This window comes from Argopecten irradians, chromosome 3, assembly GCF_041381155.1.
Source record: "Argopecten irradians isolate NY chromosome 3, Ai_NY, whole genome shotgun sequence".
In the NCBI taxonomy this organism is placed as follows: domain Eukaryota; kingdom Metazoa; phylum Mollusca; class Bivalvia; order Pectinida; family Pectinidae; genus Argopecten; species Argopecten irradians.
In genome coordinates, this window is record NC_091136.1 from 31,286,654 (window position 1) to 31,313,655 (window position 27,002).

General features: G+C 35.3%; 3 protein-coding genes across 5 annotated transcripts; all 3 read left to right on the plus strand.

Annotated features, from left to right (window-relative positions):
- Window positions 1-2,567: 2,567 nt before the first annotated feature.
- LOC138319626 (mucin-2-like) lies at window positions 2,568-4,508 on the plus strand. The gene has a single exon (XM_069262775.1). The coding sequence runs from the start codon at window positions 2,568-2,570 to the stop codon at window positions 4,506-4,508; it is 1,941 nt and encodes a 646-aa protein (XP_069118876.1).
- Window positions 4,509-6,104: 1,596 nt separating this feature from the next.
- LOC138319627 (mucin-2-like) lies at window positions 6,105-9,786 on the plus strand (the record flags this gene model as incomplete). Its single annotated transcript, XM_069262777.1, has 2 exons — window positions 6,105-7,561; window positions 9,744-9,786. Coding segments are annotated over 2 exons (1,500 nt in total), but the record flags the coding sequence as incomplete, so codon positions are not given.
- Window positions 9,787-12,836: 3,050 nt separating this feature from the next.
- Window positions 12,837-26,344, plus strand: LOC138318195 (leucine-rich repeat-containing protein 74B-like). 3 transcript variants are annotated; one of them, XM_069260373.1, is made up of 12 exons: window positions 12,837-13,031; window positions 13,167-13,219; window positions 16,342-16,597; window positions 19,137-19,318; window positions 20,396-20,503; window positions 21,016-21,115; window positions 21,347-21,396; window positions 21,763-21,844; window positions 23,119-23,204; window positions 23,468-23,662; window positions 24,546-24,644; window positions 25,080-26,344. In XM_069260373.1, exons 2-12 carry the CDS (start codon window positions 13,199-13,201, stop codon window positions 25,296-25,298), a joined length of 1,398 nt encoding a protein of 465 aa, XP_069116474.1. In that variant the 5' UTR covers window positions 12,837-13,031; window positions 13,167-13,198; the 3' UTR covers window positions 25,299-26,344. The 3 variants fall into 3 exon arrangements, with proteins under 3 accessions (XP_069116474.1, XP_069116475.1, XP_069116476.1); XM_069260374.1 differs by lacking the exon at window positions 13,167-13,219 and having other exon boundaries at window positions 12,838-13,031; XM_069260375.1 differs by lacking the exons at window positions 12,837-13,031; window positions 13,167-13,219; window positions 16,342-16,597 and adding an exon at window positions 16,632-18,638.
- Window positions 26,345-27,002: the final 658 nt, after the last annotated feature.

The window sequence follows — 27,002 nt, forward strand, 5'->3', positions numbered from 1 at the left end:
GAAGTCAATATTTTCTTGTATTAAACTTTTTCTCACGCGCATTTTTGGAAATAGAAGTTCATACTATAGAAGAAAATGGGAGAAAAAACATATGTCCATGTGCTCGTTTTTGAGCAACTGTCACTGAATTTTGCCATATTGACCATAAACACCAGAGATTAAACCTACAATTTCCTTATGAGGTGTTTGGTATGCATGGATGTTGCATAATTTTTTTCTATTTCTAGTGGTCTTCTTTTAAAATATAGCAGTTATGATTAATAAGACTCATATTTTTCTCAGAATAACAACAGATGCTACCCCTACCCCTTAGTTATGAGCTACAAAATGCACCATTTTCAGCCATTTTTGCCATATTTAACCCTTAACAGCAAAAAAAAAAAACTGATATTAAACTTTTGGAAATATTTTGCTTATCAATAGGGAAATATTTGCTCTCTCTAAAACAGGCAGAAAAATGGGGAGTCCTGTGCTTACTTTTTTGCCCTATTTCAATAACTGTTATTTTTCAATATTTTACAGTAAAAAATAAAAGTGCTAAAATAACCATTAAATGTTTAAAAGTGATAAAAACGTATCACTTGATGTTTTAATAACCACGATACTAGGAAATAACACCAGCAAAAATTGGCTCGATAAAGCAAAAAATACTTGCGTAGTGATGATTTTAGCAAAAAAGAAAAAAAAGCTTAAATAACTAAAATATTTAACACATTTTCAAAATGGTCGCAAAATGGGTCATTTCTTAAAATCCACGTTTTTAAAAAATCTACTAAGAATAGAAATGGAATTTTTGACAAAATTTGCAACTGGCACCTTGCTACAGATATTGATAGTTTAATTAAAAAATCTCATAACTTCTTTGACCTATCTCGAAACGAGACTAAAACGGGACTGAAACCTCAGAAGAATACATCCTTAATTCTAGATACTTTTTTAATTCTTTTAGATAAACCAGCTTATAGAGAAAGGAGCGGTACAGTACAGAGATGACGACCTGCCATATATTGTGTATGGAGATCAATGGATTGGTTACGACGATGTTCTGAGTATGACTGAAAAGGTGAGAGATTGACCACGCACCTACCCATACCGAGCATAGAACAGCGGAATGAGGGGGAGCGATGAATTGATACTAAATATGCTGTTCTGTTATGTCACGTTCTGTCTCAGTACACTCTAATCAATTACCATGTCCTCCCTCCAAAATAAGTGTTCAATGTCGATACCGCATTTTTTACCATACTAATCTTGCAAAGGGTTATGCAATTCTAGCTAGCAAGCTAGGAAAGCGTGACAAATGAGTAGCGACTCTATGGTAGGTTATATCTTTTAAAGAACTAAGCATAGCTTACAACTGCCTATTTCAAGTTTGGTTATAATCATAGCCAAAAGCGTACCTCAACCATACCAGTATATTATGATACTGTTCGTGTAACCATGAAAGTGTTCTGGTAGGTGGAGAGAGAGCCAGTAAGTATCTCATTTGTATGTGACTGATTCCTCTATATATAAAACGTTATTAGAAATCATTTCAGAAGATATATCTCAAAAAAGCTGATAATATGCAATCAAAGGAACAAATAAAAAATTTTGTAATTGTTTATTTTTCAAGGCATTTATATATACATGTAGTATAAAACAAAAAGCAATCATTTGTCTTCAATCATCATTATCATCATTATCATTATCAACATCTTATCTTCATCATCATGATTATCATCATCAGTAGCAATATCTTATCACCTTCATTCACACAGAAGTCACACTCAGATACACACGAGCAAACACTTGGAGAACAAGAAAAAATATACAAAAAGCAATGGAATATTGTATGTGGAGATACAAAGCAAAAGAGGTTTAGAGAGGGGAGGGGAGAGGAGGTTGGGAGATTCAATCATTGTAGTTTTAACATACGTATTCTACAGGAAGGATATTGTATTGAAATATTTTGACTGGAAATTTATATCTTAATTCGGCACTGAAAGGGTCAATGACAAACTTTAACAATCTGTTAATAGTAATATGGTTATTGTGTAGATATAGATATATGTATAAGTACATGTATAATCTATATGCATGTGATGCGTATGTCAATATATATATACCTGGTATATATAATAGATTAATTAAAAAAATCAAATTGAAAAATGTGCGGACATAAGAAAATAATGTATTTAAAGTTCTAATACAAATAATAGATTAGCACAATAATTGATTAACATGTAAATATATATACTTACATGAATCATTGTATCCTACATAAGACACAACGGTACCATATTTCTTCATTAAAACGTATTACTTATGAAATACTATTATAATGTTGGATTTATTTGACCGTACAGACGACCTGGCTGATACAAGAAGGATATGGCGGAGTCATGACATGGGCGCTCTCTCTTGATTACTTAAGCGACAAAAACAACACAAAAAATTCAACTTTTCCACTAACGTCAACAATTGCAGCTATTATTAGTAACGCCAACGCACCAAGCTCATCGTCATTTCCAACATCAACTTCTATATCAACAACAACCATATCTCCATCTCTATCTACATCATTTATGATAACTAAAACTAAAGCCACACCTCCACCAACAACTACCACTACAACACCAAGAACCACCACTACTATACCAACAACCACCACCACACCAACAATCACCACTACTTCACCAACAATCACCACTACTTCACCAACAATCACCACTGCTATACCAACAACCACCACTGCTATACCAACAACAACCACTACTTCACCAACAATCACAACTGATACACCAACAACCACCACTACTACACCAACACCCACCACCATCACACCAACAACAACCACCACTTCACCAATAATCATAACCACTACACCAATTACCACAACTACCACACCAACATCCACCACTACCACACCTGCAACGACCATATCTACATCTCTATCTACACAATCATTTACTATAACTAAACCTAAAGCCACACCTCCAACAACAACCGCCACTACTACACCACCAACTACCACTACAACACCAACAAAAACCACTACTACACCAACAACCATTACTACACCAACAACTACCACAACCACACTAACAACCACCACCACACCAACAACCACCACTACTTCACCAACAATCACCACTATTATACCAACAACCACCACTGCTATACCAACAACAACTACCACTTCACCAACAACCACCACCATCACACCAACAACAACCACTACTACACCAACAACTACTACTACACCAACAACCACTACTACACCAACAACCACTACTACACCAACAACCACCACTACCATACCTGCAACAACCATATCTACATCTCTATCTACACAATCATTTACTATAACCAAACCTAAAGCCACACCTCCACCAACAACTACCACAACTACACCAACAACTACCACTTCTACACCAACAACCACTACTACACCAACAACCACCACTGCTATACCAACAACCACCACTGCTATACCATCAAAAACCACTGCTATACCAACAACCACCACTGCTATACCAACAAAAACCACTGCTATACCAACAAAAACCACTGCTATACCATCAAAAACCACTGCTATACCAACAACAACCACCACTGCTATACCAACAACAACCACCACTGCTATACCAACAACAACCACCACTTCACCAACAACAACCACTACTACACCAACAACCACTACTATACCAACAACCACCACTGCTATACCAACAACCACCACTGCTATACCATCAAAAACCACTGCTTTACCAACAACAACCACCACTGCTATACCAACAACAACCACTGCTATACCAACAACCACCACTGCTATACCATCAAAAACCACTGCTATACCAACAACCACCACTGCTATACCATCAAAAACCACTGCTATACCAACAACCACCACTGCTATACCATCAAAATCCACTGCTATACCAACAACCACCACTGCTATACCATCAAAAACCACTGCTATACCAACAACAACCACCACTGCTATACCAACAACAACCACTGCTATACCAACAACCACCACTGCTATACCATCAAAAACCACTCCTATACCAACAACCACCACTGCTATACCATCAAAAACTACTGCTATACCAACAACAACCACCACTGCTATACCAACAACAACCACTGCTATACCAACAAAAACCACTGCTATACCATCAAAAACCACTGCTATACCAACAACAACCACCACTGCTATACCAACAACAACCACCACTGCTATACCAACAACAACCACTGCTATACCAACAACAACCACCACTGCTATACCAACAACCACCACTGCTATACCAACAACAACCACCACTGCTATACCAACAAAAACCACTGCTATACCAACAACCACCACTGCTATACCATCAAAAACCACTGCTATACCAACAAAAACCACTGCTATATTAAACAACCACCACTGCTATACCAACAACAACACACTACCTACTACACAACAACCCTACTACACCAACAACCACCACTGCTATACCAACAACCACCACTGCTAAACACCTATACAACAACACCACTGCTATACCAACAACAACCACCACTGCTATACCAACAACAACCACTGCTATACCAACAACCACCACTGCTATACCATCAAAACCACTGCTATACCAACAACAACCACTGCTATACCATCAAAAACCACTGCTATACCAACAACAACCACCAACTGCTATACCAAAAACCACTGCTATACCAACAACCACCACTGCTATACCAATCAAAACCACTGCTATACCAACAACAACCACCACTGCTATACCAACAACAACCACTGCTATACCAACAAAAACCACTGCTATACCATCAAAAACCACTGCTATACCAACAACCACCACTGCTATACCATCAAAATCCACTGCTATACCAACAACAACCACTGCTATACCATCAAAAACCACTGCTATACCAACAACAACCACCACTGCTATACCATCAAAAACCACTGCTATACCAACAAACCACTGCTATACCACAAAACCACTGCTATACACAACACCACCACTGCTATACACACAAAAAACCACTGTATACCACAAACAAAACCACCACTGCTATACCAACAAAACCACTGCTATACCACAAAAACCACTGCTATACCAACAACCACCACTGCTATACCCAACAACACATCACCACCACTGCTATACCAACAACCACCACTGCTATACAACCACCACTGCTATACAAAACCAACAACCACAACACCACACTATCACCAACAACAACCACTACTCACACACTATACACAACAACCACCACTGCTATACCAACAACACCACTGCTATACCACACCACACAACACCACTGCTATACCAACAACAACCACCACTGCTATACCAACAACCACCACTGCTATACCAACAACCACCACTGCTATACCAACAAAAACCACCTATCCCACCAAACAACACACAACCACCTATACCAACAACTACTGCTATACCAACAACCACCACAACTACAACAACACATGCTATAACCAACAAAACACACTACAACCCATGCTTAAACAAAACCACTGCTATTAACAACCACCACTGCTATACCAACAACAACCACCACTTCACCAACAACAACCACTACTACACCAACAACCACTACTACACCAACAACCACTACTACACCAACAACCACTACTGTTATACCAACAACCACCACTGCTATACCATCAAAAACCACTGCTATACCATCAAAAACCACTGCTATACCAACAACAACCTCCACTGCTATACCAACAAAAACCACTGCTATACCAACAAAAACCACTGATATATTAACAACCACCACCGCTATACCAACAACAACCACCACTTCACCAACAACAACCACTACTACACCAACAACCACTACTACACCAACAACCACCACTGTTATACCATCAAAAACCACTGCTATACCAACAACCACCACTGCTATACCAACAACTACCACCACTGCACCAACAACAACCACTACTACACCAACAACCACTACTACACCAACAACCACCACTGCTATACCAACAACCACCACTGCTATACCATCAAAAACCACTGCTATACCAACAACCACCACTGCTATACCAACAAAAACCACTGCTATATCAACAAAAACCACTACTACACCAACAACCACCACTGCTATACCAACAACCACCACTGCTATACCATCAAAAACCACTGCTATACCAACAACCACCACTGCTATACCAACAAAAACCACTGCTATATCAACAAAAACCACTATTACACCAACAACTACCACTACTACACCAACAACCACCACTACTACACCAACAACCACCACTGCTATACCAACAACCACCACTGCTATATCAACAACAACCACCACTTCACCAACAACAACAACTACTACACCAACAACCACTACTACACCAACAACCACCACTGCTATACCATCAAAAACCACTGCTATACCAACAACCACCACTACTACACCAACAACCACAATTACTACACCAACAACTACCACTGCTATACCAACAACCACCACTGCTATACCAACAACAACCACTACTTCACCAACAACAACCACTACTACACCAACAACCACCACTACTACACCAACAACCACCACTGCTATACCAACAACCACCACTACTACACCAACAACCACCACTGCTATACCCAACAACAACCACTACTAAACCAACAACCACCACTGCTATACCAACAACCACCACTGCTATACCAACAACCACCACTGCTATACCAACAACCACCACTACTTCACCAACAACAACCACTACTACACCAACAACCACCACTACTACACCAACAACCACCACTGCTATACCAACAACCACCATTACTACACCAACAACCACCACTGCTATACCAACAACAACAACTACTACACCAACAACCACCACTACTAAACCAACAACCACCACTGCTATACCAACAACCACCACTGCTATACCAACAACAACCACCACTTTACCAACAACAACCACTACTACACCAACAACCACTACTGCTATACCAACAACCACCACTACTTCACCAACAACAACCACTACTACACCAACAACCACCACTACTACACCAACAACCACCACTGCTATACCAACAACCACCACTGCTATACCAACAACCACCACTGCTATACCAACAACAACCACCACTACTACACCAACAACCACCACTGCTATACCAACAACCACCACTGCTATACCAACAACAACCACCACTTTACCAACAACAACCACTACTACACCAACAACCACTACTACACCAACAACCACCACTGCTATACCAACAACCACCACTGCTATTCCAACAACCACCACTGCTATACCATCAAAAACCACTGCTATACCAACAACAACCACCACTGCTATACCAACAACAACCACCACTGCTATACCAACAACCACCACTGCTATATCAACAACCACCACTGCTATACCAACAACCACCACTGCTATACCAACAACATCCACCACTTCACCAACAACAACCACTACTACACCAACAACCACCACTGCTATACCAACAACAACCACCACTGCTATACCAACAACCACCACTGCTATACCAACAACCACCACTGCTATACCAACAACAACCACCACTATACCAACAACAACCACCACTACTACACCAACAACCACCACTGCTATACCAACAACCACCACTGCTATACCAACAACCACCACTGCTATACCAACAACCACCACTGCTATACCAACAACAACCACTGCTATACCAACAACCACCACTGCTATACCAACATCATCCACCACTTCACCAACAACAACCACTACTACACCAACAACCACTACTTCACCAACAATCACCACTGCTATACCAACAACCACCACTACTAAACCAACAACCATTACTACCACGCCAACAACCACCACTACTACACCAACAACCACCACTACTACATCAACAACCACAACTACCACACCAACAACAACCAATTCTACACCAACAACCACCACTACCACACCAACAACTACCACTACTACACCAACAACCACCACTTCTACGCCAACAACCACCACAACTTCACCAACAACAACCACTACCACTCCAACACCCACCACTACCACTCCAACAATAACCACATCTTTAGCTACACAATCATTTACGTTTACTGCACCTGCAAATGTTTAAAATGTGTGGTAAGTGTTTCAATTTTTGATAAACTCGATTTTGTAAAAAGTAAAAACGTGGCTACAAGAGAGGTTATGATTATAAAAGACAGAACATTACCTAGCTAATAAATTATTAATATTTTGAAACAATCCCTAAACAATATGAGTTTTGTCTGCAGACGTGCGCGTATCACGAATATATCGGTAAAAGACAATTTAAAGTGATGGAGATTTATGAAATATATTTTCTTTTCTACCGTAGTAGCGTATAAAGATTTCTTGTGTTTTTACATCAGTATAGATATCCTTAGATGCTAACCCCCATGAACAAACCCCTCCCACCATCATCCTCCAACTCAAGGCTCACGACATATCAATATGTCCTCGTACATACTATTTTAATCTAAAAGTGTTGTTGTTTTTTTATTTCTAGGATGAGCATGTACAGATGTCACAGATTTAATGAAATGCAGGATTGGTCGTTCGTAAATTTTGACGAGATGTATAATTTTGGCAATGTAAAATCAATGAATCAATACAGACTTTGTTATGACCATACCGTGTTTGTTTTATGACTATATATAGACTATTGTAAACCAGCTTAATGTCGCAAGTGATTCACATTTGCGTATACCGTCTTTGTATAATACAGAGTTATCTACCCTTGCGGGTAGGTATTCATTGTGACGTCATCATTTTGTGAGAAAACCTGAAAAGCATGGTGTTACACTCGCAAACACATGACATCACAATCAATATCTATCCACAAGGACAGATAAGTCTGTAATATGTAAATGCAGAATATTGCCGCGAAAATGTTCTACTTCGCGAAATTAACTCGCTATGAAAATTTCATTAGGCATGTAAACACGAAGTGAACTCGCCGTGAAAATATGTTGGTTTACATCATGTATTATACTAGCAATAGGTATATTACGATTTATCTAAAAAGCATATCCAGTGTTATTTTACCATGCTATATATCACCATATGTACGTACATAACGTACGTGATATATTATTTGATTATGTATTATTCGTTATCTAAATGTTATATTATGCATTGCACTTAATGTCCTTCTATTACCTTGGGACTTTCTTTGAAGACGAAGCACCAGCCTGATACCATGAACACTTTAATACAGAAATATGTACATATCTGCGAGAGGGAAACTCTACATATTATTATATGTGGTGATGAAAACACCGAATGTGCAGGAGGAATAATTACACCTAAGGAAATCTACCAACTACATGTACCAACGGTTATTTCCCTAAAATAGGACGAAATGAAAACTGGTGTTATCGAAGAATAACTTATATTAAAAAATTAAGAAAGCAAAACTAAATCAACAACCACACAAAGCAAAATGGCGCACAGTAAATCATGAGCTAAGTAAATAAAGAAAGTTAAACCTTTTGCCATAAATACCAGCATTAGAGGATAATTATCACTGTAGCATTTAACCGAAAGATCACACATATATATTTAAAATGATAAACATTAACATATTTTTTCGCGGTGAGTTACTTTCTCGTTTTCACGCCTACATGTTATACTTTTGTTGCGGTGACTTTCGAGATATGGAGTTATATGGTTCTATTTTACCTATGCATTGCAGGGCTCGCGCTGTCAGTCGCCATAGGCGCCAATGGCGAATTTGAAATGCATTTGGCGATTTAAAAACAGCATCGGCGAAAGAAGAATTTTTCATGAACCCAAAGTTTTCCTCCCACTACAGACGTTTCCATACCGTGAAATTCGCCAATTCTAGCCATACACCAGATTGTACTTTTTTCAAGATTGATTTTTGCGAATATTATTTTCCCGCGAAATACGCGATATTTCATCGCTCGCAAAATGAAGTCGGTATACAGTAACAGGGAGTGAATAATTAAAAACATGGTTTTACCAGCTATAATGCCATTAATTATAATGAAATTTCATTTAACAAAAATATATATAAACGAGCTAAATGTGTATTTGAGAAGCGTTTATCTTAAGCCAATGTAATTGTCACTAAGTAATGACACTAGCGACAAGGAGAATTAATATGCATGTATACAGATCGATTTGGTTTAACATTGAAATTATGTATTAATAAATGAAAATGATAGCTGACATTTACTTGTGGCAAAGGATAGGCACCAGAATCAATAATTTATAGAGAATTAAATGATTTTAAGTGTGTCTTGATTTAGGCAATTATTTTGTTTTTTCGCACTTTTTTGTTACTGAAAGTAGTTCATATCCTGCAGACCCCGTGTTAGCTGAAACATTCATTTATCATTGTACATGTATATAATACTTCTTCGACCCATATATGTTGGCTTCTTATAATTAGCTTATTACCATATTAAACATCTTTCTGTAGTTATAAATCTGGAACGATGCTTAAGTTTAAAATCGCAAGTGTGACACGAAGCAGAAAATTGACTAATGTTCTGTCACCCTTTTATACCTGAGGTAAGGGAAAAACAACTAGTGTTTAAGTGAACAACATAGCATCTACACGGGGTTTAATTCCCTTCCATAACTTATTTCTTGTCCGGTACGTCCCCTCGGATTGATTGTATAATTCGAGGGCCAAAACTAAATGTTAAAAATGACTAAAAACAAACAAAAAGCAATCAACAACAACATTCACAAAAAGGATAAATTAATAATGATAAAAATACCACTCCCAACAAAATAAAATTTCAGAAATGTTATTGAAATCTATAACCATGATGTTCTATGCAGTTTTAGAATGTGATGGAGTTATTCAACACTAGCTAAATTTCAAAGTAAGCATCTCAAATAAATGTAATGCGAAATAAAATTGACCAATTTTTAAGTCAAATCTTACGACTCCGTCAAGTGACAATAACATATGACAGATGGAAAATAGGTCACAATTGAGCATTAAAAAAGAACATTATTACACCTCATGTTTATAACAGTGTTTGTTATTATTTGAATTATGTCATATGACAGGGAAATAAAACTATTTCATTCGGGGAAATAAATATCGCATTTCCCTGGGGCGTGTGTCCCCATGGTGACCGCCCATCTTTCACACGGAGCCATCTCCCCTTCCGATTGTACAACAATGACGGACGAAGTGTAAAGCGGTAATTCTACTCATCGGGAATTTAAGTAATATTTACCTCCAGAGTAGCAAATTGTAAATATTCTGTATAATAAACTCTCAGATGTAATATCATACCTTCGGATAAATATACCTTTATATCACACTCGGGGTTATAAATTCATAAAAAACAAATACATTTTTGTTTTTTTATTTATAATACATTTTCCACAAATTAATCTATCTTCTTCAGTAATACGCCCCGTAATTTCCACTAGGTATTCTCTACATATGTTACAAATTATCATAGATCATTAATATTCAAGGATATTATGTGATTATTTACCTTGTATCAGACTTTGAATAAAAACAGTTATCTCCCTTGGGTTGTAGTGATATTCATCTACTGACAAACTATGTTGATGAAATATACTGATAAAAACCTTAACAGGTAAAAATTAAAACAGAAGCATTATTACATACACAATGATTCAATGATATAATGTAATAAAACTAGTACCACCAATAATAGTAACAATAACGCATATAGCAGTTTTTTCTTCAATCGTATCAAGAGATATCTCCATAGCATAAACTATATTCAAATTAATCATTATAATTCATTATTTTTACCTGTAATCCCATTTTTATTGATTAAATCTTCTCTCTAAGAAATCACTATGCTGTCGTATCATAAAATACAGCGTTTTAAACGACGACGTCATTGTTACTCTATGTGCTGATATTATTTTAATATTTACCAGTTTCACGTACGGAAAGTAAAAGAAAAAACTTACTTAGCGATCATAAAACATATTTGATGAGTACTTTAATGCTGATTTGAACGGGGGTCGTTTGATGTATACTACAACACTGTGACAGAACATCAGGGCATGACTAGGAATCACATGTACATGCATTTACAAGTATCACCAAATAGTTCTAGCATTACAGCGATCATAAAACATATTTGATGAGTACTTTAATGCTGATTTGAACGGGGGTCGTTTGATGTAGACTAAGGACCACTGTTTACATACGTGCAATTCTTAACAAAACATGCATATAACCACACAATCATCAAATCAAAGAGAGTTATTTGTTTAACTGAAATAAATTTAAGGAGACGAGTGATAATGTGAAATATTTTCTCTCAATTTCAGTCATAGACACAATGTATATAAAAAAAATTCTGTCGTTTTCCCATTATTTAAATATTCCATTAAAATCATATCAAATACAAGAAGTATGTCGTTATATATATTTTAGGAATGATGATAAATTCAAGGGAACGTGTGAATATTAAAACATTTTTCTCTCGATCTCATGCAAATATACAGATATTGATATTTTTCCATTAGTCTTAAATTACGTTAAAATTCCATCAAACAAAAGAGGTCTGTTGTGTCATATATTATCAAAAATAATATATTTAAAATACATAAATATTTTAAATGAATAAATAACAACCCACTATAACATCTTTCAATAAATACGTCATGCTTGATTTGCATGCCTATTGCAAATCGTACGTTTTCGTTAAACACAATTTTGTGTATGTATATGCATTATAAATCAATAGGTATAAATCCTTGGTATGAATTGAGGGGGTTTTAAACTGACAAAAGGAAGAAGACCGACACCGAATTCATGAATAATACGTCACCAACACCTATGTAATAACGGAATGTTAGGTAGATTGGGAACATATTGTGGTAAACGGTCGACACGTTTAGGAGTCAACAGATTGAAGTAAGATGTCAACAATCAAATGACATTTTCTAGACGTCTAGGATCTAGGAGAATCAGCACTTACCCATAATGACGTCAAAATCTGAGGTTTGTATAAATTCAACACACTTCAACACGGATAAATATACATAGAAACACAACATGGATTAAAATTTGTATGTCGATACCGTTTTGGCTTTCACAATAGTAAGATACAATGATCGATTCTTTGTCGTATTACAGACTCCGGGATCTAGGACTAACAATATTCACTGATGATGACGTCCAAATCTGAGGTTTGCACATACACATTCATATAATATAAACATAACACGTATTTTTGTCTTCATAATATTATAATCAATTATATTTATTACATATGTAACTGAGTAAAAATGAATATTTAACTATGCACTTAAAGGGATTTTGATATGTATCATATTTAGAAAACACATATTTATATAATATATTTATGTATTTTATTATGTATATGTAATCACGTAGAACAATATCACTTCCTGTAGTTTTTTTTATATATTTACTTAACAAATGGCGTTTATTGGTCGGGAAGATTTTGAATGAGGGGGGTATGTGTTTATATAGAGTAGATAACACCACCAAACAAGACTTTTCAAAGATAACATTTATCGGTAAACTGTGTACATTCTGAGGCATACTTTGTGATGTTTATATATCAAGGCAAACTACATATCCTGTAGATAACAATAGTTTGTTTGCCCGGTTTGTAGTAAATATTGATCTTAAAGTTAGTGGTGTCAGAAATCATTATTACTGTATAGTCATCGAAAATAGCGGGGAGAAAATTCGCGTATTTGTCAATATATAACAGTAATCGGCTAGTAAACATGTTATCTCACTTGTCATTCTTTCGTTTTATTCGGGGCATCTAAGTTCGCGGCTAACAGCGAATAAAGTGAAATAAATTCCACACGAATAAAACCAACTTTAAATTATGATTGACAATTTCTCCTCCCTGCTTATTTTAACAGTAGGACGATGATTTTTTTAAAATCTTTATTTGTTTACAATTCTTTAAAAATAGAATACTCCATCAAATTAAGAATATAGTTGCTAAAGTTTAAAGTTTAAAGCAAAATATATATTTGTATCCATTTATCTTGGTATGAAAGTTTTTTTTATGATAAGTTCACACTTTTGTTATCAGTATCGTAAAAAGCATATTAAGCATATAAAATAACATGAATCTGGACAAAAACAATATTTTTGTATATGATATCAATTTAAAGCTCAGGTGGATAAACTCAATAAGCAAAAGATTCCGGCTAAATATAGCCTAATATATTTATACGTATTTAAATCGGTACGAAAAGGTCGATTTTCATTTCAATGCTCGTAACAGTAGGCACATAGATAGGATACGTGTATATCTAAATTTATTGTAAAAGGTATATTGTGGGTAAAATTGCATGGCTGTACATGGTGTGTGATGTCCAATTAAGGACAGAGTTGAGAACGTCATTAAGTTAAAAGCAAAACATGTGTATATTTATATTGAATATCGCTATAAAAAGTTCATACGTTTTTCAGGAGCTCATATAAACCACATTATGCATCTACATATATATTGACAAAAATAGGCTGACATATGAGAGAAATTCAAAAATAGAATATACATCAACATAAATTAATAATATATTGAAATGATATTAGGGTTAATGTTGAAAAAATGAATTATCTATCAGAATGAGTAGAATTAATAAGGTTTTATACACGCTATCAATTAGTTTTTTAATAATAAGATTTTAATTATATCGATTAAATCAGCGCAGTCGGATTATCTATGTGGAATTCTATGGGACAAATACGCTGCGACCATATCTATTACGTCAATTCTGAGAATTGCAACTCGCAGTAAAAGTGTTCAATATCAGTAAGATTTAATTTGTGTTTTAAGTTTTATTAGATATTTAATAAAATTTAATAACACCCTAAAATGGTCTTGACTTGGTGTAAATTTGAATCTGCCACAGACATGGGGTCGATATTGAAATTACTTCCTTGTCTCTTTCTACTCACCACCATCTCTAGTCACTCCGATATAAATAATTCTAGAGAGATGTACTATGTCCAATCCATGGTCCCAATTTGGATATTATGGTTCAAAAAATCAAAAACCTAGATCGCTATGTGAATTAAGCTATATCATTGACGCTTCAAACTTAAATTTACACTGTATAAGTTAGCTTTCAGAGGGTCAATCAGTATTATTCAGGTCCGGTTCTTTATCAATTTCTTCTTTCAGTATACTACATATTCAACTGTTTATAGTTAAACCTTAAATATTGTATTTGTATGTTATATCAAACTTAGGTATATCGGAACACACGATACTTTTAAATAAAGATAATCTACCTATTTATGTATATGTATTCATTAAGTTCGTTATAAAAATGACATTTATGAAGAGTCTCATATCGGACAAAAATAATATATTTTGTACATGACATCAAATTAAGGTATGATCTGAGAAACTTCATATGGTTAAATTTAGATATTAATGTATATTAACACCGGTATGAAAAGTTCATAATGTAGTAAAAAGACTGTTAAAATGTACATTAAATATATGTAATCGGATGTTTGGATATAAATAAATATGAATGGAGATCAACATTCATACAAATACTAGTATAGTGACAAAAACACACGATAAAGTTTTAATTCTTAAAATGAAAGTGTACCCCCATCAAATTAAGTGAGAATCATAAACAAATCTTACGTGATATACGACACTTAGATATTAATTGACTCCTAACAACAGTGCATGGTATTTAAAATGTCAAATTCAATCATAATAACCATGTACCCATTCGTTGGGTAACAACGCCATTTCTGTTAAGGGTTACGTAAGACACAGTCAAGGTGTTCAGCTATACATCATACTTGATAGAGATTTGTGTAAAATCATCCTGAGACCTTACTATTTAGATATTAGATTAGCTTGGCGTTTTGTCACAAACAGCAATAGATTCCGCCTTGTTTATATTTGGTACCGAAATGGGTATGATTTATGGTCATTAATATTAATTATCCCTTAATCTGTTATGGGGTGAGGTATTATGTCCCATTCAAGATCCACTGTTAATAATGATTATGGTCTAGGCATAAGAAAAGAAAGATCGTCATATCAATTACATTTATGCTTACCATTATCGAAAAGCATGCAAACATCAGGGAAAAATATGTAAACAACAATAAGCTAAATTTAATTTGAAAATTAAGATTACATTTAGCTAAATTTCCCTAAAAATGGGTCTGGGTCATAAGTTGAAAATATTTAATCATATTTGAATTTATACAAATAAATGTATGGCATTGTCCACACACACATGGCATTGATTTAATTGGTCTAACAAAGACGTTTTTTCTATGACAGACCAGAGTTGCGATCTTGGGTCAAGAGATATCAGACAGATCCTCTATTTTGGGTGCGAGGTCAGCTGGAAGATCCAGGGCTGTGCTATCGAGAACTAAACTGGACAGTAGGCAGACTGACCTTTATATCACGGAGCTTCCTAGGAACCAAAGAGAGGAGGAGGCTTTAGAGAGGAACAGCTCACCGTCCGATAGCGTAATCAATAACAACGATGACGACGAGGAGGAAATCGACGTTAATAACAACGACACTGAAGGTTAACAATGTCAAATATGGCATAAACGATTCTGATTATGGTATGCAGGTTACAAATATTCTTCTCGAGGGATAAAATCAAACACCTGTTGAGAGTCTTACTACATCTCTCAAACTTGTCATAATTTAGTCTTTTGGACATTTATAACATTCCCAACTATTTAACGGTTTTCAGTAATACCTCATAAACTTAACCGCGCATAAATTTGATATTGCTTATATATATCTTTTATTTTAGCAATAGTCATAGTTTAAAAAGCATGAGATGACGAATCATGATGCTTTAACATTTAATAACGCAAACATATGTGTTGCATTCAAAATGACTTTCTCACTAAAAACATACATTTGCAAAAAGCAATATGTATATGGAGTCTGATGTGAATAGGAGCACTAAAAGCGTACACAAAAAAGGAAAAACAATCATTGAAAAGAACATCTGAACTTCAAATACCACAGATAGAAATGATGTAGTAACAGTAGCTAAGATTTATCAATAACTCAAGCATAATAAAAAAATTCAACTTGATACTGATATGGATAAGAAAAACATACAGATGATTGATCATTTGACACCCTTGTCCAGTAGTTTTGTCGTAGTTTATACAGACATAAGCGTTTTAATTACTTCTTCAGTGTCACATTTCATTCGAATCACCTTTTATAGAGCCCTGTAACATGTAGTCACTACCACAACATCGACAGTTATTAGGATTCACGTTTCGAGTGTTTTTCTTTTATTTGCTTAGTAGGTCCTTGGAATGGTTTTTAAGAAACCGTACAAAGCTGTGTTTAAAACACAAACTGTAGATATATGACACTGATAGCATATGTTCACTTGAGGTGGCTGAACTAGAGACAATGTTGATTTTCTTTTCATCATATTTGAATAAAGACTTACCGGCGAAGACTTTAAATCAATACACAGTTCCCTTCTCAAACAAAGTGCCTGGTATTATTGCTAGTGTGATCGGCTAATTGATCCCAATACGGCCCTTTAATTATGCACGTTGAGTACCTTGGATCATTGAAAAGCAAATATGAGCCAATAACGGTATGGCCGGATATGTCTACAAGCGTTAACGATGTTTAAGTACAAATGATCATGTGGACTTTATGTAGTGGAGCAGTCTATTGCTACTGTACCACAATGACAGAGATGTTCGATTCGACTTTCTGTGCCGTTAACTGCTCGAGATGTAACCAATGTAGCGCTTTGGCACCCTAGCTGACTTGTAGAGACTGCTTGAGCTTCATATTCGTTGGTGAGCCTGTGGATTCATGGAGTCTTAAGGCCATGTAGTTAGGTTACTGACAGAGTTTTGGATACTTTTGAGCCGTATGTTTATGTATTCAGGAAGCTGATCCAACTTTAGATAGTGTGCAGACTTATTTAATGAGGATATTGACCGCAGCTCGGATACTATGATGTCTTGTTCCTGTAATAAGAGTGTATATATGCGTATGCAAATGATCGAGACTGGCCATGTGTCAGATAATGTGACAAGTTCAGCGTTTTCTATCTGAACATTGAGGAAAGTGAACAAGTTTAGATGCTAAGGAATATTAATGTGTCTGCACATTGAGAATACTGCTGGAGTTCAGATATTACGAAGGCTTGTGTCTATATATTGATAACCTTCAGGTACACGGGAGAGTATGTCGTTAATGTTCTAGTATTCAGACCACTCCAGTGCCACATAGTATTGAGTTATGTGGTAATGTAGTATGATATTGTTACAAAGAAGCAACTTTTACAAAGAGGACAAATTGATTTTTCGATGTGTTCCTCCAGAAAACCTTACGCGATAGAGATAGCTCGACCATCATTGCATTGATTGCTTAGTCTTAGGTGTACTTAACACCGGTTGGACACTTGCATTATAGGTAACAGTATGACTGGCTGTAAGTTACTAATAGTGTAATAATTCTCCCTCAAAGTAACGCATGTTGACTTGCAACAGTTATGGCTCACTCACGTGTTCAGGATTACCAGCAGATCGGAACGCCATTTCTAGCTGAGGAAACTCGCTTAAATTTTGGTAATTTTTTACCATCATTTACTGCAAACAAATTTATTTTCTTGGTGACTGCATTTCGATTTTTTTCTGCCGGACGACTTTAATTTCGCGATCTAGACACTTATAATTCTACTTTACTTATGCTAAAACAATTTCGCGGTGTTGTATTTTTCCTATGAAACACAAAAATATGTGAAAATATATCACACGCGAAAATAAGTTGGTTTAAAGTATAACTAACATGGTATTGTGGGATAATATACATGGATATATATGTTCAAACTTATTTGCATTTTGTTACCTTTTGTCATTGATTGTGAACCTTTCAATTTGTTGATATCTGTTCCACTTTCTGCATATTTTTTCATATTTGATTATTATGAACCGGTTTTGTCAAAAATTACATTTCAGAATTATTAGTATTAATTCATCTAACCGAAAAGAATTGCATGTCATAGATAGAGAACTTCACTAATGATGTAATACACCATAGTGACGATTGTCTGGTTTTATTTCCAGAAAAGAAAAAGAAGTCTGTGGAGAGATCAGATGTAAAGAAGGAAATTTACAAAAGAGAATGCGCCCGATGTAACGTGGTTCCTGTGGGCGCCTATCTCCGGGCGCCTTCTAACGGCTCACTCGTCATACGTCACTACAATCTTGGACCGAACGGCGCAAAAGCGCTCTCTGCTCCGCTAATGGTGAATATTATACTTAACTAAATTTAAGAATGTTGAAAAAATAAAATGGTCTTGATATCGCTAGTGCTCCAGGATCATGTGCGGTTTGAATGTTTAATAATGTCCTGCATAATATAGAATAAACAATGGATAAATAAAATGTGATAAATGTGTTAGTAACGGTATGATACAACTGTAGTTAACGCTTGTTTTCCTATTTAGAAAGGTCAAACATTTTACGTGTTTCCTGGTGTTCCATTGTCCTTAATTACTCTTTATTTATCTTGCTATTCGATTGCATTTTTATATTATGCCATACAAATGTTAATCAATAAGATGGTCATGGATATTGCATTGGTATTATTGATCTCTTCTCAATTTCGTTCTTGTAAATGATAAAAAAAACCTTGCAATTTAGATTATGATAACGGCGGCAATTTTACTAAATATACGTAGCTGCAGTAATGCACGATAACCTAAAGAATACACTCTCATCAATGAGTCAGAGAAACCTAGCTAACTGTTACTGTATACCAACTTTAATGAGTCAGAGAAACCTAGCTAACTGTTACTGTATACCAAATTTAATGAGTCAGAGAAACCTAGCTAACTGTTACTGTATACCAACTTTAATGAGTCAGAGAAACCTAGCTAACTGTTACTGTATACCAACTTTAATGAGTCAGAGAAACCTAGCTAACTGTTACTGTATACCAACTTTAATGAGTCAGAGAAACCTAGCTAACTGTTACTGTATACCAACTTTAATGAGTCAGAGAAACCTAGCTAACTGTTACTGTATACCAACTTTAATGAGTCAGAGAATCCAAGCTAACTGTTACTGTATACCAACTTATTTTCGCGGCCACTCAATTATGTGCTGTCTTGTCAACAACCGTTTTTCACTGATTTTTGCGATTTATTGTTAAAAGAGTCTGTCGTTTTCTAGTTCACTTTGATCTATATTATTATTTTGGTACAGTTTAGTATACAATGAACTAATTTATAGAAGACGTAAAGATTTGATAACATCTTAATGTGTGTCGTTCGTTTCGAAATTCGACGTCTGCATTTTTGACGCTTTCTGTATCACTTCAGCTCGACGATACCGTCACACATGTGGATATTGTCGGGAACGCGATAGAGGTACACGGCCTAGTGTTCCTTCTTCAGGCTATCGCAGAGAACAGATCCGTACGCCATCTGGTGAGTGTATCGAAATGCGACATATTTGAAGAAAAAAAATGTAATTTCAAAATTAATGACTACGCGATGTTTTCATGAAGCCATGCGCTTCACGCAAATTATCAAACAAAGAACAAAAAGAAACAAAGAACCCAAAAATATATTGGGTAGTGAGGAAATAGGTAAACGGATCAAATTCCAACACTTCAATGGGATTTTATCGTTCACTTACTGAACAACATTTGGACGTATACCACTCAAATGCGTTTCATGATGGTGAGTATTTTAGAATGCGACAATTAATGGCAAATGGTACTTCAAAGTAATCATGCGAACTTTCTCGTGAAACCATGCGTTTCTTACAAATTATCAAGCAAAGAAAATGTTAATTGCATCGATTTAGAGGAATGTTGACGAATATGAAATAGAGGAAGATAAGCAACTTATTTCGCATCGAAAAAGGCATACTCCTCGAATGCTTTTTATGGTGTCGACACACAAGTAACTTCATATAACTTATTATTTATTTGCAGGACATATCTGACAACAATTTGGCCAGCACAGGAGCCAAAGTCCTTGGTGAATTCTTGAGCCACAGTAAAAACACTACTTTAGAACATTTAATAATGTCTGGTGAGTTAAGAAATATTACTTATATAAATTTTGACACATTACAACATTAAGTAATTGAAAGACGCCGATAAAATGAGGACGCTTCATCTTTGGAAACATTATTTTCCTGATACAATTTATTCCCCAGTAAAATCTAAATTTTCACCATTTTCGCTTGTAAGATAGGCGCAATGATATTGTTATGTGACTTTAATTGAGCCTGATTTCTTAATTTATCATTATACATTGTAGAAAACTGTTTCAAAGACGAAGATGGAATACATTTTTCTGAAGCCATACAGGTAACTAATTACTATATAAATGTCGTTTCAAATATAATTATGTATCTAGCTATGGATACTTTTCTCAAAATGAGATAACACTATCATCTATACGAAATAGCGATAATGAGTGTCAAAATGCAATGATAATAAAGCAAGGAAACAAAATAAAATATGGGGCGCGCGTCCGTTGTACCTCTAAATATACTTTTAAGATTTCAGTATTTATCATAGAAAGACCAAACAGGTGGGTCTTCCTGCTCTTTATTCTTATTATTTCATTTATAATGGTACTAATGCACCTTATTTTTAATAATCCTTGAACTAGAAATAAGGCACATTTCATTTCTGACAAAGTTTAAAATCCTATTATTCTACTTTGTGAAGGTAAACAAATCCCTGAAGGAAATCGTGCTGTCACACAACCTATTTGGTGATGTTAGTGGTCCAGCCTTTGGTAAAGCTCTAGGTAATTTATTTATAGAAATTTTGAATAGACCATGCTTTCTTTTTTATACTAGTTTTGCCAATCCCTCTCGGAACAAGTCTGTAGGGTATATTTAATTGGATTCCTCCTGTTATGATTTCTGAAGTGTGTGGAAGCAGTGTGTTCTTCTTAACTGGCAACAGTCACATTTATGTATCATAATTATATGTGTATCTACAATTATAAATTAGAAAAATGACCCGGTTATGACATATTCATTTGTCTCCAATTAAGCCTATGGAAGTAAAGGTATAAGTGGCTCTAAGTCAAGGTGGATACAGCTTCATGTGAATGCGTATCTATTGAACTAATATGACTATAGTTTATCCCAGTGGCTATCGCTCTGTGACTGCTTATCAACTTGGCTTCAATTCAATATCAATGCCCTCGTAACTATGTCTATGTGACTATGTATCAAATTGAATTCAACTCAGTATGAATTCAATGTCCCTGTAACTACATTTATATGTCCCTGTGACTACATTAACTAGAATTTAAGTCAATATGAATTCAATGTCTTCGTAACTATGTCTATGTGACTATATCAACTAGAATTTAAGTCAATATGAATTCAATGTCTTCGTAACTATGTCTATGTGACTATGTATCAAATCGAATTCAAGTCATTATGAATGTAATGCCCCAGTGACTAAATCTCTGTGACTATGTTATTTAATGTCCCCGTAACTACTGACCATGGTCATTTGACCTCATATCCATTTTTACCACACATGTGTTTGACGTCAGAATATCTATCTCTGGATATAATGAAAGCTTCAGATCTGAACCATTAACCGTGAGAACAGAAACTTATACTGTTTAATCGGGTGAGAATAGATTCTTGTCGCTTGTAATCGATGACCCAGTGTGTATTTGACATGGCGTTGTCGCTGAGGCGCAAGGCTTTCCTTTGTTGTGCTGTATCAAACGTCACAGAGATATCGATATTCCTGTACAGGTATAAAGTTAGGTGGGAACATTCCTATTATACTAGGTATCAATGGCCAACATATACAATTTTGTAGGATAATTTGCATGTACAGTGTATTGTGTACATAACGTAAACCCTTCGGGGACACTAACGTCATTCTGTACAAACTATTGTTATAGTGTAAAAAATGACTCCTTCATTCAGCATAAATCCATATTTTATGGTCCATAATATTGTTGAAAATTTAGTGGTGTCGTTTTATTTTCAATATTAAGAAATAATCAATAATCAATTAATACTCTCCATTATCTGTTATGTGTTACAGCTATGAATAGCACATTGGAGACTTTTGACATCAGCTGGAACCAAATACGGAAAAAGAGTGCAGCTTTATTCGTGAAACGACTAAAGGTAATGTCTTCTTATATGAAGGGATAGGAACGAGAATATTCAAATAAGTTGATTCACTACGCAAAGATAAGACAGGAATGTCTTGGTCATATTTTGTAACATATTGGCAGCTCGCCAAATATCAATCAAACGTCGTCGGTGTTGCACGATAATTTAACCATTACGAAACAGAACAAGAAACCTTGCTGAGTTGAACTCTCACAGATTTTTAAACTTTCATTATCAACATAATATTTTTTGGATCTTATTTCTTTACAAAATAGGATAATGTAGGACTAACAAAACTGAACATAGGATTCAACGGACTCGGTTCGGAAGGAGCTTCTGAACTTGTGCCACTGCTGAAGACAAACAATTCATTGGTGGAGCTAGATCTTTCTCACAACAGACTGAAGGATCTCGATTCCGTGCCTTTAGCCAAGGGCCTTGCCAAAAACAACACATTGAAAGTGTTACGGGTATATGATTAATGTTTGCCTCTAATATATCAAAAGTGAAATAAAATATCTTAACTTGAATACCAGTCAAACTCTAAGTACACAGTTTCCTTTCAAATAAAGTTGGTAGCCTAACTAGAACATGGTATTAAAAGAACAGTATTAACAGCCTTGTCTAGCCACAACCTTAGTTTCAATTCAGGTGGACTTTAACTATAGTATTAGGAATCTGTTACACAATATCAATGCATATGCATATTTTCCAATGGTACCAATGTACTTATCAATGTATTTTTAGCAAAACTTTGTATACAATAAGTGTATAATGACGTACATAAAAAGACCATGTAATATGTCATTGGAAGGGTAAATATTCTTTTCTTCATCACCGTTATAACGACCAAAACATATGGTCAGAATTCGTCGATAACAGTGAAATGTATTTTGGATGTGCGTATTACAGAGTTATCTGCCCTTGTGGGTAGATATTGATTTTAACGTCATGTGTTTAAGACCCCAACGTCATACTTTTCGAGAAATAAAACAACGTAAATTGCGCTCACAAAATAATGACGTAACAATCAAAACCTTGCCGCAAGGGAGCTAACTCTGCGATATGCAAAGACGGAATAGTGCAGCATCAGCCTAGTTAGGCGTTTTGTCACACAGAATATTAAAAGTAAAAGGCAGGAATGGAAAGGTGTCTTACCTTGTATCTTGAAGTTTAAGAAATTACACTTAACCAACTTATTTCCGCTGAGACTTAATTTCGCGTTTTTTTTTATATCTATAGGCGTTTTCACTGTGATTTGATTAAGAGATTTCTTAACGTCCACGAAATTTTATCGCACGCGAAAATCAGTTGGTTTACAGTATGTGTTTAAGTATTGTCTTTGTTTTCCAGATAGGGGACAATCTGCTGACGTCTGTTGGAGCCACAGCCATACTTCACAGTCTATACGATCCACGATCTGTATGTGCTCTGGAAACTTTGGATTTCCATGTAATTATAATTTCTGTAGTCATTTAACACATTGTTTTATATTCAATAACAATGTATAATTGTTTTTGTGTGTTTTTACAGGGTAATAGTGGTACTTACACCCATTTACAGTTTGTATCATGCAAAAAGCAATATTCATGTAGATACATACATACATCATACGTTCAACAGAATATCCGGCATTTAACGCTTCTTGATTTGTCATTCAATCTATGCGTCTCCCTATCTTGTTTGTATAATTGACTACCTTTTCCCGGGGAATTACAATAATATGTTGAATATTGAAATTGTTTTGCTTCATGTTTAGCAATACTTTCACTTCACAAACCATGTATACCAAAAAAAGATGTTCATATCAGAAGTACACCACATCAAAAGCTTTATTTTTTATCACTTAAATTAGGATAGTTATAGATAATTTTATTGGTTTTCCAGAACACCAGTGTGGATCTCCCCTTTGAACGTTACCTAAAGGAGATCCGGGCCACGAGAGATGTCAATGTGATACACGGGAAAGTGATGATGGTTGGGGATCCGCCACAACCAACCAAAACCTACATCCGGGTTAAAACACGAGACAGGAACAATACAGTTAATCCTACAAATAAACCAGAGGTGACTTCTGGGACAAATACTATGACGGCGAGGCGGTGACATCTAGTGCAGCGGCTCCATAATTTGTGTTCCCAATATTCGTTGACACACGCTCAGGATGGTCATATTGACCTTTGTGGTGATCTTTCAGGCTTACCTTCAAACGCCGACGGAACACTGACTTTATTTGGGAAGACAGAGCCAAGTAATAGGCGGAGTCAAGTAGGTGATAACGTACATATATTATATGTATAACGGAGTCAGATGAAGCCATAAATATGCAAGAAAACAAGTGTCAGCTACATGTACGAACGGTAATCACCCTGTGGAAATATAACACAAATTACATTCTCGAATCATAGTGTGGCTGTCACTCTCAACTCTGGGTTGGAATTCATTTATATATTTACATATTGCCATAACAGGTTTTTAGGAGGTTCACAGTGCGTTAGAAATCATTGTTTTGAAGAATGAGATGTTTACTGTTTCAAGGTTGTGCATACTGCAGCAGTCAATCATCAGCCGTTTAACATCATTCCTGAATATAAAAATCATAATGTTAACATGCCTAATTAAGACATCTCAAATTACATTTATACATTATAGCTGTTTTACGTGAACGACATTAGTTCAATTTTTCCTAATAATAGAATGAAGGATAGGTCTATGCACGTTTGCATAATAGGTGTAAATTACTCCATGTTGATTGTATATTGAGTTTGACAAAAAATATGTTAATCTTACATTACGAAAAGCATTTGTTTCTGTTTTAATGTGAATCTGCTCTGGAATACTGTGTTTGATAAGTAGTTATCGGCACTTGAAAATAGTTTTTAATTCTATTAAAGATAAAATGTTTTGTCTGAAATAATATTTATTTTTGTTTTAACTGCAATAAGACTAATAGTCAAATAAGAGTAAAGTTGCTGAACATGAGGATAAATAATCGAGTTTGTTTTCTGTATTTAAAAAAAAATCCCCTGTGTGATTAATAGTACGATTATTGTAATAATGGAACATGTGTGCCAAGTATTGTGGGACACCATACATTAAATGTATTACATCAGTGCAGTGTGCGTTTATGAATAAAACATCATATAGATTACGTGTCAGTTCTTTTCTTGTATTGTGTTTTGAGGTTTGTTCTGGTGCAATACATTGTATTTGTCGGTGAGAAATAAGGTGAAAATCGAATATATGAATATGCTCTATGTTACTTTATTCGTTCACAAAATCTGTACGGATTGGCGCCGACCAAATGTGTCATCGTAAATTAATCATTAACTGTTTGTCCGTAAATTTTTCTCGTTACTAACAAAGTTCACATTAGCTATAGGCCTAATCAATTTTGAAAAACTCAAATACCTAACAATTTACTGAACGAGAATGTTTCCTTCTATAGTAAACAGATAATTAATATAATTAAGAAAAAAAAAACACCCAGATTTAACAACGAAACAAACTAAATCTACATGCTAGATAATCAATTTGATAAGAGTATTTGTTTATAAATTGTGTGGTATAAATATATGCAAATAAAAACAAGGACATAGTTATTCAGATCCCCCGCCAATGGAGATATCAAAGCTGAAGTAAGTTTGATTGTGGAGACTTATGTATATGGAAAAAAACCAGGAAAAAGGAAGTTGAGCTAAAGAAAGATGGAGTATAATTAAAGTAGAGCGGGGCTGCAATTGTTGAATCAGGTATACAGCCTTGATATTTATATTAGACTATATACACAAAGATCGGTGGAGTTTTGCA

Coding starts and splice junctions, on each gene's coding strand:
- LOC138319626 (XM_069262775.1), top strand. CDS start 2,568: ATGATAACTAAAACTAAAGCCACACCTCCACCAACAACTACCACTACA.
- LOC138318195 (XM_069260373.1), top strand. CDS start 13,199: ATGATGACGTCCAAATCTGAG. Junction 21,397..21,762: donor ATTTTTCTGAAGCCATACAG/GTAACTAATTAC, acceptor TACTTTGTGAAG/GTAAACAAATCCCTGAAGGA. Junction 23,205..23,467: donor TATTCGTGAAACGACTAAAG/GTAATGTCTTCT, acceptor TTTACAAAATAG/GATAATGTAGGACTAACAAA.